Below are 14,037 nucleotides of genomic sequence, written 5' to 3' on the forward strand. Positions count from 1 at the left end.
GAAATGGTCACTTTTGGACTCGTAGGTGAAAAAGTACCATTATCCGAAAAATGTGATAATCCGGCTGGGGGTCCTTCCCATATAGTCCGGATGATCGAGTGGAGACAGTATCTACCTGTTTTATTCACCATACCTGAACAAATAAGCTGGTATGGTGCCCAAAGACCATAGTGGCCATCAGTAAACACCATGCCAAGACGTGCAGACGACGCTCCTCCCTCACCAAAATGGCGGCTCCCAACCTACTCCTCTCGCTGTTATCACACTTTTTACACACGTTATATATAAGTATCTACATTTGTGTTCACCATATCGAACCACTAAGCTGGTATGGTGAGTGCAGTCAATAAATGGTGGCCACACACAGTCAGAAGACGACGCCACAACCCTCCCTCGCACAGCCTTACGCCTCCCTCCATGGAGCACAGCGCTAAATATCACCACAATCCTGCTATTATCAGAATCCTGGTCAGTTTTATCACAGTCAGGGGGCTTCAGTAATACTATCACTGCTAAATAATAGCAGTATCATATATACAGGCATACCTCAGAATAAGAGTTTAATCCGTTCCTGGAGACGCTTCGCCTTCCGAAAACTCGCATTCCGAAGTTAATTTCCCCATAAGAAATAAAGGGAAATGAATTAATCTGTTCCTGACTACCCCAAAAACCCCACATCAAACTAAATTTTTATACCTAATTTACCTAATTCATCTAAATAAACCTACAAAACTGTGTTCCAGTTATTACTTACCTTGCTGTCGAGTGCTGTAGGCGTATGGAAGATGGTGAGGAGGGGGGAGGAGGAGAGGAGTTACTGTTTGGAAGGGGAGTCCCCTTCCATAATCACATCACATAACCCCATGCCTTGTAACACTATGGATACCACTTCTCTTTCTAAATTTTTCAAACCAGCCCCTGCTTGCCTTAAACTCTTTCTTATCTGCATCACTCGTTGCAGGGGTATTCTTTAGAAGGTCTTCGTGCAACACCCTGGCTTTCTCACAAATAATGGCCTCCGAAACACTATCACCCCTCAACTCCTTGTCGTGTATCCAAATTAATAACAACTTTTCCACTTCAAGTATTTGTGGTCTTTGTGCTGTTAATGTTCTTACTCCTTTTGCCACTTTAGCACCCATAATCTTATTTTTCTTCTTAAGTATAGTGCATATTGTTGATGTGGCTTTGTTGTACTGCCTACAAAGTTCAACAACACGTGTACCGTTCTCATGCCTCCGAATGATCTCTTGTTTCTCCTCTATTGTCATCCTCACATGAGCTTTCTGGCCTTTATCCTTACCACTGGCTTTCTTGGGACCCATGGTGAGATATATAATAACAAATTGTATAGACAAATCACCAAAAATCCAACAAAACACTGAAAATCCACGAGAATTGATGTGGGGGTAGTCACTGAGCGCGAGACAATAATAAACTGAGGGGCGGAGGGGCGACGATCGCCGAACCACCACGTGCTAGGTCGGCTGTACGCGTATCAACAAACTCGCGTCCAAACTCGCCTCCCGAAGTAACCATCGCCTTCCGAGACAAATTTTTGGAGTAAATACACCTCGCCTTCCGAAAACCTCGCATACAGGGACAATCGCATTCCGAGGTACCACTGTATTATGGTATTTGTAGGCGATGCTGTGGTCACAAGCTGAACAGCGGTGCTGTGAGCTCGTGCTGCATGCGCCAGCCTTGGTGGCTTGCTCAATACTGACGCTGTAACACCCAAGAATGTTGGCCTGGATTTTTTTTCTAGGTGGCATCTGGCAACTATCGGTCGTGGCTGTACTATAGCTGCCCCTATCCCAGACGGGGAGTTTAAATTATAGCGCTAGACACAAAATCATATATAAATGATGTGCGCGGTTTCGGTTTTGTCACTGATATCATTTATATATGATATGCGTGGTTTGAGGGTTAAAACTTGTGTATATAGAATTGAACATGAAAACTTCATCCTGAAATTTTGAGTGTTTTAACAGAAAACAAGTAGAATATATGGGGAGGTAAATGTAATGGCACAAGTAAGTGTAATTATGTACTATTCCTAGCAGTCATGAATTGTACTTATTACACTTAGTATTAAACCGTACTGTCAATTCGGAGAATGCGTTGTAAAATGTAAGGGATAGCCAAGACGAGAGAGACCCATAAAGAAAAGAAATTTTAGAATCAAGAAACTGAGGGTTACTATTGCATAGGGCCTAAAAGAGGAGGTAAATGAGAACATTTCTTAACACTGTTGTGGGGCCCCCTTCGATCGCTAGACCTTTCCTAGTGGTTTTGGGCGTTCTGCGGGAGCTCGTGGTAATACTGAAAATTGTATACTCTTTTTCAACTTTGTCACCTTAATTCTCGTCCTAGGTTTTTCAGTTTTGTATCAATGTGTTTGCAATAGAATGCTCTACAGGACTAAAAGCATATACACTCCAAAAGCCCGGCTTACTACCCGCAGCAAATAGAGAAAGTGAGAGAAAATTACATGGGAGCGAGCAAGAGCGATAAAATGTGTACACTCTTTCACTTTGGTCACCTCAATTTTTGTCCTAGGTCTTTCCTTTTTGGTATCAATGTGTTCGCAATAAAATTCCCAACAGGAGTATATGCATATAATGTGAAAAACCATGGCGTGCTCCACCCGCCGACGTGATGAAAGCAGGTGGTGAGAGCAGGGAACATCAGGGGTCCGCGGTTGTTCAACGTCCTCCCAGCGAGCATAAGAAATATTGCCGGAACAACCGTGGACATCTTCAAGAGAAAACTGGACGGTTTTCTAAGAGAAGTTCCGGATCAGCCGGGCTGTGGTGGGTACGTGGCCCTGCGGGCCGCTCCAAGCAACAGCCTGGTGGACCAAACTCTCACAAGTCGAGCCTGGCATCGGGCCGGGCTTGGGGAGTAGAAGAACTCCCAGAACCCCATCAACCAGGTATCAACCAGGTATCAACCAGGGAGGAGCGCTGGGCTTTCCATTAGAGAGAGCGGTAATACTGAAAAGTGTATACTCTTTTCAACTTTGTCATCTCAATTCTCATCCTAGGTTTTCCAATTTGATATCAATGTGTTCACAATAGAATTCTCTACACGATTAAATGCATATGAAGTCCAAAAGTCCAGCGTACCACCCGCACAAAACAGAGAAATTGAGAGAAAGTTACCCGGGAGCGCTAAAGAGCAATGAAATGTGTACACTCTTTTCATTTTGGTCTTTCATTTTGTATCATTGTGTTTGCAATAGAATTCCCTACAGGAGTATATGCATATATAAAGTCCAAAAGCGCAGCGTACCACCCAAAGCAAACAGAGAAAGTAACAGTGCGTTACCCCCCATGAGTGCTCATCAAGAGCAATAAAGTGTGTTTACTCTTTTCAACTGTGTTACCTCTTTTCAACTTTGTTACCTCAATTCTCGTCCTGGGTCTTTCATTTTGGTATCAATGTATTCACAATGATATTCCCTACAGGAGTATATGCATATAATGTTCAAAATCGAGTCGCGCTTCTCCCGCATCCAAGCCGAAAGCAGGCCAATATATTTTTTTATTTTTGACGCATTACTTCGTTATGAGTGGAAATAAGGTACAGTACTAAAATTTTTACTCCATACTTCATCATTGGTGGGCGAAAGTGTTATCAGGAGAAGGGTGGTAGGCAAGGAAATTAATATACTGTACTTACCACTGTGCATGGGCTTACAGTAGACAGAGAAGGAAAAGCCACACACAATTGTGATCATGTATATCTAGCAAAGGAATGAGGTAATTAGATTACCATTCAACTTTGTGCATGCAAAGAGGGTAGTTTGCAAGGGGAGAAATCATTAATGTATATTTATAAATAGAGTATTTTTAAATATATTTTAGATTATCAAGACTTTCTTATTTTCAGGTTCAAAGAGTCTCACACTACCCGAGCGGTTACTGCATATTCTACAGAAGATGTATAGTCCGGATAGTGAGGATTCCTTCCTCCATATAGCCATATACATTCTGCTGGAAGCAACGAGTCACTCTGCAGACTACCAGCGTGACATCTTTGACATTCCATTGACTATGTGCAAATTCAGAGTAAGAAAGTCATCATAGATTTCACTAACTAAACACCACCTGACACCTGCTATCACTCCCTATCCCAACCAACATACACTCTCTCCACTCAACTGGTACCTCAACCATCCAACACCAAACCAACAACTCTACACCCCAAAGAGTAAAGATCACAACACTTGCCAACAAAAGAAAACTTTTGAATATTTTTTTGGCACCTTTGTTTTCTTGGCTTGAATCAGTGACCTTGTTTTTGAAGTTGCTGGTGTCAGGAGTTCCTCTTTGTCAATTTAGTCGGTTCCTGTTATGACCACCACTTATAAAATAATATCCTCTCTTTCTTCTATCTTCTAGCGTTGGCATATTTAAAATCTCTAGCCTCTCTTTGTAAATCTTGTCTTTCAGGTCTGGAAGTCTTTTGTAGCATGCCATTGCACCTTTTCCAGTTTATTGATGTGCTTCTTGAGATTTTGGCACCATACAACTGCTGCATATTCCAATTTTGGTCTCATCAAAGTCATGAACAGTTTCTTTAGTATTTCACCATCCATATAATTAAAAGCGATTCTGAAGTTCGACAGCAACACACATGCTCCTCGCACAATGTGCTTTTGTGTGTTCCTCTGGTGACAGTCTTCTATCCAAAACTTTTGTTCAAGATTGCTGCCTCTGGAGGTCCAAAGAATCCATTCGTACCCAACTAATGTACGGGTCAACTTCAGAAGCAATTTTGAAGTTGGAAAGCAACACACGTGCTTCTCACACAATGTGCTTTTGTGTGTTCCTCTGGTGACAGTCTTCTATCCAAAACTTCCCATAGATCTCTTTGTTAGAGATCTTTAACCACTGGACTGCGCTGGCCTAGAAAACCCGTTTAGCAAAAACTATGTAGACTGAGAACACACCAATTTAAGATTTTGTACCCATTCAAAATACACCCTTTCAGTAGGTTGAGTATGAATGGATTCTTTGGACCTCCAGAGGCAGCAATCTTGAACAAAATTCTTAGATTTCCCTAGAGTTGCTGGCTGGATCAGTTCTGAATGAGCAATCACGGGGTGCGTACACGCGCTTGTGGCTCCCAAACCCGTCAGACGCAGTGTTGAAAGATCACTCTCCATCGGTGAAATTCGGACCTTATTGTTTGAAGGACATAAGGGTCATGAAATTGATGAAGCTAGGTGCAGTAAGGACCTAACACAAGGGTCGGATTCAAGTGATACAGCACCAATGAGGACGATACAGCGAGTGTATCCAGTAGTGGCTGAGCACCACCCATATCGTCTCTAATTTTTATATATGATACTATAGATGAATCGTTTTCTAGGTTCAGTGATACTTGTCTGATACAAGTAGCATATGAACAGTGTTAGTGACTTCCATGGTGGTATTTATTGCTATTTGTGCAACACATCCTCCGAATTGACAGTACGGTTTAATACTAAGTGTAATTAGTACAATTCGTGACTGCTAGGAGTAGTACATAATTACACTTACTTGTGCCATTACATTTACCGCCCTATATATTCTCCTTGTTTTCTATTAAAACACTCAGAATTTTAGGATGAAATTTTCATGTTCAATTCTATATACCTGTACACAATTTTTAAATATAAAGAATTTATTTTTCAGTTTTATTAAACAATAGAGATTTTATACAAAATTTGAAAATATCCTGAGTTACTTTATAGTTTATTGAAAGATTTTAGTTTTGTTTATTAGTTTTATAGAACTGTAATATCAATGTAGCTATAGGTTAAGTACTAATTGTAATTAAGAAGCAATAAAATGCTTGGCCTCATACACTAAGAAGGTTAGGTTAGGTCGTGGTTTTCTATTCAGCTTTTTAGGTAAACTCAAATATTCACAATATTATGGTGCAATTCTGGTGATTATTTGACAGTACAGTGTACTACTAAGTGTAATAAGTACAATTCTTGACTCCTAGGAATAGTACATAATTACACTTACTTGTGCCATTACATTTACCTCCCCATATTCGGAGTATGGGCTGATTTGTGGCAGTGGCAATACAAGAAAGGAGCATGGGTGAATTCGTGAGGGAAGTCTGTGATAATTTTGTAATACACAAAATCACAATTTGATGGTTCTGATGTTGATGTTGCACCCACTTTCCCATAAACAGGTGAAGATATGAATGATACCAGGATAGAATTTTGTCATTGAGCTTTTCCTAGATCTTTCAAAGAATATCTGTATTTTCTCAATCTTACCTTATAAAGCGATCTTGTCAAGAATAGCTGAATCTCTTCTAGAATACCTAAATCTTTTCAATCATGCCTTATTATGCTATCTTTTCCAGACTACCTTACAAACTGATCTTTTCCTATAATCTTTTCAAGACTACCTTACACTTCACAAGCTTGGCTACATACCACCTACAGGTATTAAAGCCAAGGGTGTACACGAGTACATTATTTGCAAGCACACAGAACGAAGAAACAGGAAGCGAAAATATGCTTGTACCTTGTGCATCAAGTGCAAATTCGTGCTGTGTACCATGGGCTGCTTCTTTGATTATCACTCACTTCTGAAGTACTGAGTGTAATACAGTGTATGACTGTATAAATAGTGTGTGAAAGTGTACATATTCTAAATTTATTGAATATTGAACAGGTAATATTGTGCTAATGAACATTTGTTATGGACATATTTCTAACACGTTTATCACAGTTCCATGGAACATTATGACATTCTACTGTACAGTATATATAATGTAAAGGACACAAATGTGCATCATATACGATAAAAAACTAATTATAAATCATTGAAAATACATAGAAATAACCAGCATTGAATGTAATGAAATGCCATTTTCTGGGTGAGCCCCCGAATGCTCCCTGGAGCTTATCAGGCTAATGTATGTTATATTAGACCGGGACATTAGCTATGGAGTTCAGACCTACCAGGGACCATGACCCAGAACCTGACCTCTTCAGAGTGTGGGAAATCTGGCTTCAAAATAATGCTAATAAATCTCATAAATTATGTGAAGGACCATCTTTTGAAAAGAAATAAATTGGAGAACCAGTGTCTATGGATCTCGTATATAAACATAAATGAAAACCATTACTGTATAATAAATGAACTGTAGTTATTATAAATTACGGAGCCAAATCCCTCCACATGCTCTGGGGGGATTGATTAGTACAGAAATTAATGCATTTCAAGTACAAATAAATGAATATTGATACACATGAAATATTGAATAAAATATGAAATATTGAATGTTTCCTTAAAGATCATTTGATTAATAGAAAATAATATTCTACAAAACTACAAGAATGAAATAACAGCTTAGCTGTATGAAGGAAAGGTAGCATGCATCTGGATATATTCGTGACGAGAAACTTGTTTCATCAGGCTATCCTGGGAACACGTGATTGAGATGTCGACTTTCTTTCTTATTACCAATAAATTCCAAGCTGAAAAGTTAGTAACATGTAAATACTATCTAGAGAGTTATAATACAACATATATTTCTAAATGAAATTAAATCTAAATTATATAAAGGGCGTAAGCCACTTGTAAAACCAAACTAAATCGGCAAATTCACTGCCAACACGATAACTCTCCCTACCTTCATATATATCAAAATGTTCCCTGAGCATCGGAGAACGTGCAGGTTGCAGAGATATGACTCTTGATGCCGGATAGGAAAGATATAGGGGTGGGACACCGTAGCATACCCCTCCCCTTAAGATAAGTCATATCTAATGAAGAGCACTTAAGAGGGCCAATGGTGTTCTTGCTCCCTCTGTTTCTGACGTGCCTCTCCTCCAGTCAGTGACATGGCTTGTACCACCTCGCCAGTCACTCATTATATTCCTCCACCTTACATGGTACCGGGTGAGGTGGGTGTTCCCAGAACATCTATAAGGGGTCCTCCTCCTGTGTCCCCGAGTACGTTCCCACGACTCGTTATCCTTATAAAACTTTGTGTATGTAATGCCTCCATTACGCTGTGCACTCTGAGGTACCCCTGCACCTCCACTGCATCCTACAGGTACTTCTTGCTTTCTCACATGCTCTTCTCTTTGCTAGTCTCCCCTCTTCTAGGCTCCTCTTCTCTGGTAAGTGCATTGTCTCCTCCCAGCGACACGTGTTACCTGTCCTTCGCCCAACAACTTCCTCTCATCCACACTAGGCTTTTGCGATGACTCGGTGCCCCTCTGGCTAGGTTGGCGCCTACCCTGGGTATACCTGTTCGCTGCTTTCTTCTTACTACTGCCATTCCAATACCATCCATTCCACTGCTCTCGATGAACGTCTTCATTCCTCCACGAAAGCTTCTTCCCTGCAAACGTCTTCGCAGGATTGTGGTCAGGCCCAATTACCTCACTGTGGCTCACCTCACTATGGTGGTGGTTCTTATCCCTACCACTAGTTTCCCGACTGGCGTAGGGTACAGCGCGTCGTGGCTCCTCCACTCTGTCACCTCACAGCCACTTGCTCACTCAGAGCTCACCTTGCTCACACCTCCAGGTGGAGGGAGTGTGGTCTGCAGCTCTTCCATCGCCCCAGGCATCTGTACTGCTGCCCCTCGCCAGTCCTCCACGTGCATCACTAGGCTTAGTCGCAAGGCCTCATTGGGGCTCTCCACGACCTCCGACGACCTCTCTGCACTCTCGCCCTTGTCGTCGTCCTCTCTGGTGACGTCATCATCGGTGCGGTCGGCTCCCTCACTGCTGCCTAAGTCGACCAGTACCTTCCCTAACAAGGTTTCACCACTGCCTGTTACATAGGTGCTCCTGGCCCAATCAGGTTGTACTCCGCTTCCACCTAAGTCGTTACCCAGCATCATCTGGACATGTTTCAGGGGTATCTTAGGGGCTACAGCTACAATAGCCTTTTAGACTCCATAGTCGGCGATTAGCTGCACCTCGTGAAGTGGTAACCTGCATTCCTGCCACACACTGCGTAGTCTCACTACTCCCACAGGTGACTCATCAAAATCCTTGGGAAGAATATCCCTGGCTACCATACTCATGTCAGCGCCCGTATCGCAAAGCACTGCAACTTCCACAGGGTCTGACTTCCCAAACCTCACTGCACCCCCGAAAACGAAAGGATGCTTTCCCAACTTTATCTCCCAACCATTTACATTGGGACCATTATAGTAAGGGGTATAGGTAATTACCCCCCTCTCTTCCGACCTCAGTCCCACTGTCTTCTGGTGATTGTCACACTCTCGAACATAATGTCCCTTCACATCACAGTTGTAACATGGTCCTACTCTGGGTAGACCTCCCCCAGTCACCTGGAGCACTCCCTGCTGGGTTTTCATGCTCTGGTTCCTCTCAGAACTCCCAGACACGTACTCTCCGTTCGAGCCGTTTGCACCATAGCTCTTACTTGTACTGCCACTCGGAGACCATCTCTTAGGTTCTCGCAAGCTCACCTGGGCTTGGGTCTTGTCACTTGAGTGGTACGATACACCTGGCCTATACCCACTCTTCACATCTCCATGGCTCCTCCACGAGTGGTCGTCGTCCTGTTGGGCTGGCCGTCTGGGTCGACTCTCCCTCAGAGAGCCTAATGCCTCCTCCAACATGTCCGCTCGATCAGCTGCTGTCTTAAGATCCCTAATGTCTGCTTTCTTTACTTTAACCCTCAGCTCTGGGTGAAGTACAGACATGAACTTTTCCATAATCATCAGCCGCTTGATCTCCTTGGCTGTCTCGGCTCCCTCAGCCTTCAGCCACCTCAAGTACCTCCGCTCTATTTCTCTGGCAGTCTCGGCGTATGACCTCCCTGGTGCCTGGGTGTACTCTCTGAGCCTCTTCCTGTACAGCTCAGGCGTCAATCTGAAAGAATGCAGTACGGTATTCTTCACGGCCTCGTAACTTGTATACTCATTGAGATCCAGCATGTTATATGCCTCCCGTGCCTCGCCAGTCAGTCTGCTCTGGACCAGTTCCGCCCAATCCGCTTCCAGCCATTTCTTCAGGGTCACGACCCTTTCAAAATGGTTGAAAAAACCCTCGACTCCATGAGGTACGAAAACTGGCAGGTCTCGTTCCTTCACCCGGTGGGTATCCTGCTGCCTGGGTGGTGGTGGGGTCACCCTGAGCTCCGCCCGCCTCAGCTCGACCTCCTTGTTGGCCTCTGGGTCATTCCATCTCAAATCACCAAAAAGTTACCTATGGCTCCCACTCGACCCTCTCCAACTGTCATGAAATTTTGTAGTAAGATAGCCCTAGACCCCAAATGACACTTTGCAAAATATTAGAACTCGATCTGCTTTGGTTCTTAAATAACAGGTCCATATTGAATGGGCTCTTGTCCCGTTAATGCGTAAATACCACAAAAATGACTAACTTTGACCCTGCGGTAAATCACGGCTAGTGCTCAGAGAGGTGTGAGTGGCTAGCATTGCCTAGCTATTTATTAGGCGTGGCCCCTAGGAGATGGGGTTGTCAATCTTTTAGATTGGTAATGGCTCAGTCACCATGGACCAAAGCAAGGATTACACTAATAATGGATAAATTTGCCTTCTGCAAATTGCCTTGCTCTGAATTTGACAGCCTGTAATAGCCTACAATATACGTACACTTCACATATAAAAGTGTCATTTTCAGTCCTGTGGCTGAACTAGGAATTCAGATCCCAATCTAAAAAAAATGACTTTTTTACAGAAAAATCTGCTCTATCCAATGGTGTCATTCAAAACCAAATTGGGAATGACGTGTACTGAGATATTTTGAGATATATTGGCAGTGATATTAGCATGGATTGGTAGCTGAATGGCTACCCAAACTACATTTTTGATTACACTGCTGTATTCCGCACCAAAAGTTGCCCTGGTATGCCAAATTTCACACACCTCTGGGCACTAGTCGTGATTTAACAAGGGTCAAAGTTGATAATTTTTGTGGTATTTACGCATTAACGGGATGAGAGTCCATTCCATATAGACCTGTTATTTAAAAACCAAAGCAGATTGAGCTCTAATATTTTGCACATTTTCATTTGGGGTCTAAGGCTACTTTATTATAAAATTTCATTAGATTCAGAAAGGGTCGAGTGGGAGGCCTTTGGTGAATTCACATGAATGACCCCTCTAGCTCCTACCGACGTAACTGGATTTGGGCGTCATGCTCTTTCCGTCGTTATTGCACTTCCCACTCTACCCGTTTCAGCCGTGCCTCTCGCTCTTCCCGTTGCAGCTGTGCCTCTCGCTCTTCCCGTTGCAGCTGTGCCTCTCGCTCTTCCCATTGCAGCTGTGCCTCTTGCTCTTCCCGTTGCAGCTGTGCCTCTTGCTCTTCCCGTTGCAGCTGTGCCTCTCGCTCTTCCCATTGCAGCTGTGCCTCTCGCTCTTCCCGTTGCAGCTGCCACTCGCGCTCTTCCCTCCTCAGCTGCACCTCCAGCTGCATCTTCATCATCTCCAATCTCACACTTATGCTACCGCTGGACCCCCCCTGCTGCTTCCTCCGTCGCTCCGGTCCCCACCAACACTGGCAGGTGCTTGGGATGGTTCTTCCCTAGTGGCCTCTTCTCGTGCTTTGAGCTGAGCCATGATCTCTATTCGTCGCTCCGCCACCTTGGATGACCTCAACTTTATGCCAAAGTGGTCCACCACTAGCTGCAGCTAGGCCTTGGTGCACTCTTCCAGCATCCCCATGTCCCTGGAATTCATAAACTTAGCCACCTTATCATCCTCCATCTCTAGGCTATTTAGTGAGTAATTGGTCGAGCTCAAGCACCCAGCTGGCGACCTTGATTGAGGGAGAGTAATAAGGTAAGGCTTTACCTGTGTATTTCCCCAGTGTCATGGCGGGCAAATCCAACTGAGAGTAACAGAGGAGAGGTAGGATTTTCCCACTCGCCATGGGGTGCAATTCAAGGCCAGCCCTTGGTAGACTGGGGGGGCCCCAGGGCGAGCAGTGGCACCCAGGTACAAGGGGGGGGTGAAGACCCGCGGAAATAACTTTAACTATATGAGAAAGGAAAGGGGGCGAAACAAGACAGTGGCAACCTTGCCAGGATATCAAGTGACAGTGTTGCCAAGGATCGCGAGTGCAGTGACAAGGGTACAAAGGTCGATATTGAGTACCGATTTTGGTCTGTGATTTTAGTTTACACTGCTCGCTAGTGTATTTCCCGGGTGTGCAACTCAAGCCCTTGGTAGACTGGGGGGCCCCAGGGCGAGCAGTGGCACCCAGGGGGCGAAGACCCGCGGGAATAACTATATAAGGAAGGAAACGGGGACCAAACGTGACAGTGGCGAACCGAGACAGGAAAGATATAGGGGTGGGACACCGTCACAGTATGTATGTATATATGTACAATATATATATATATATATATATATATATATATATATATATATATATATATATATATATATATATGTATATGTATGTATTTATATATATACATTTTCTTTCAGAGGGGTTCCGTTCCGTTCGCTGTTGATGGAGCGCTGGGGGAGCAGCTTGCTCTGTTGGCTCTCGCTTGTGGTTGTCTTCTGGCCTCTGGTGGCGTCGGGCGGCTTCTCCCACTTTAAGGGGTTCGGGGCTGGCAGGGTGGGCTTCTTCCCCTGCATTTCATCATGTCATCTTGGTGTGGGTACGTTTAGACGTGGTTGTTCCACCCCATCCTTCCGAGGTTCCCACCTGTGCAGACATGGGCCTTGCGGTTCTTCTGGACTTACACAGTCTGCACCCTGGATTCTTTGCCCTCTTCGGAAGACTGTTGTTTCTGGTCCGGCTTCAGTTGGGGCCGTGTGCCTGGATGGTGTCCCTGGACCTCCGGGTCACTTCTTGGCACTTTCCTTTCTAGGTTTCCGGGACTGGCACAGTTGGTGGTGGGGTTTCAGGCTTGCCGATTTTGTTGCTTTCCCTAGTTTGTCATTGGCACTTAATGTCTTTACACATCTTTACCGGATCTTGGTGACCTTTTGCGTCAGCTCGGGATTCAGTTTCTGGCCTTCCTCGACGACTGGCTGGTGTGGGCTCCAGTCGGTCCACTTGCCTGCTCGCCAGGGGTGTGGTTCTTTCCAGATTGCTGGGTCACAATTCTGATTTCAGGTGATCTGGAGGCCACTCCATCTGGGTCCGTCCCGGGGTTCGAACCTGGCTGGGCTTTGTTTAGGACTCTTGGACCTCCTCTTTGTCTTTCCTTCTAGAAGCGTTGCTGCGGTTGCGGTCCTGCCTTCGGCTGTGTATGAGGGGGTCACGGGTCACTCGGTGGTTGCGTGAGCGGTTGTGCGGGAGTCTGAACTTCACTGTGCTGGTCTGCCTGTCGGGTAGGGTTTGGCTTCAGCGTCTGTTCGGTTCGGCGGGAGATGCGACATGTGTTGTCCGGTTGCGGCTCTTCGCCGTTACCTGTGTGCCGTGGTTGGGGATGCGCTTTGGGTTGATCTGGTTTCCCTTGTTCCCTGTTTCAGGGCTCAGGTCTCCCAGGTCGTCCACAATTTTCTTTAGTCTACCAGCCTGCGGTCTATCCTTGCGCCCGTGCCATTCGGACGTTTGCAGCTTTCGCTGCCGTGTTTTGTGATTTCTTGGGCTCAATTCGGGCACGAGGATTTTAGGGTCGCACAGGTTTCTGGCGGCCTATTTATTTGTTAGCGTGTCATCTCCTGTGCATTCTTGTGTTGCTTTGGGTTACAGGATGCTGCCTGTTGTCTCGACTTCGCGTTGCGGAGTTTGTGGCGGCCGCCTCCCAGGTCAGCCCTTACTTTTCCTTCTTTTCGGGTATGAAGCTCCAGGGAGCCATAGGGGCTCCCGACAGAAAACCAGCGTTGAATGTAATGAAACGCCATTTTCTGGGTGAGCCCCGGAGGCTCCCTGGCAACCCTCCCTCCCACCGGTCGGCATTTTTTTCGCGTTGGTTAAAGCTTAGTTTCCGAACTAGTGTTAGGCAGCCCACGCGGTGAGGTCTGAGCGGACAATTGGCGCAGCAGTAAATCGTGATGTTTGCTTGTTTCCTTGGGATTGTAGGGGTTTCTAACTCTCTG

General features: G+C 44.9%; 1 protein-coding gene across 1 annotated transcript in view; it reads left to right on the forward strand.

Annotated features, from left to right (window-relative positions):
- The window catches only part of LOC123764810 (DNA-dependent protein kinase catalytic subunit), a 746,996-nt gene that overhangs the window by 620,836 nt on the left and 112,123 nt on the right, over positions 1-14,037 (forward strand). The window contains exon 41 of the mRNA XM_069302649.1: positions 3,898-4,076. Coding sequence (XP_069158750.1) covers positions 3,898-4,076 — 179 coding nt within the window. The remainder of the gene's footprint in view (positions 1-3,897; positions 4,077-14,037) is intronic.

Source organism: Procambarus clarkii, chromosome 48, assembly GCF_040958095.1.
Source record: "Procambarus clarkii isolate CNS0578487 chromosome 48, FALCON_Pclarkii_2.0, whole genome shotgun sequence".
NCBI lineage: Eukaryota > Metazoa > Arthropoda > Malacostraca > Decapoda > Cambaridae > Procambarus > Procambarus clarkii.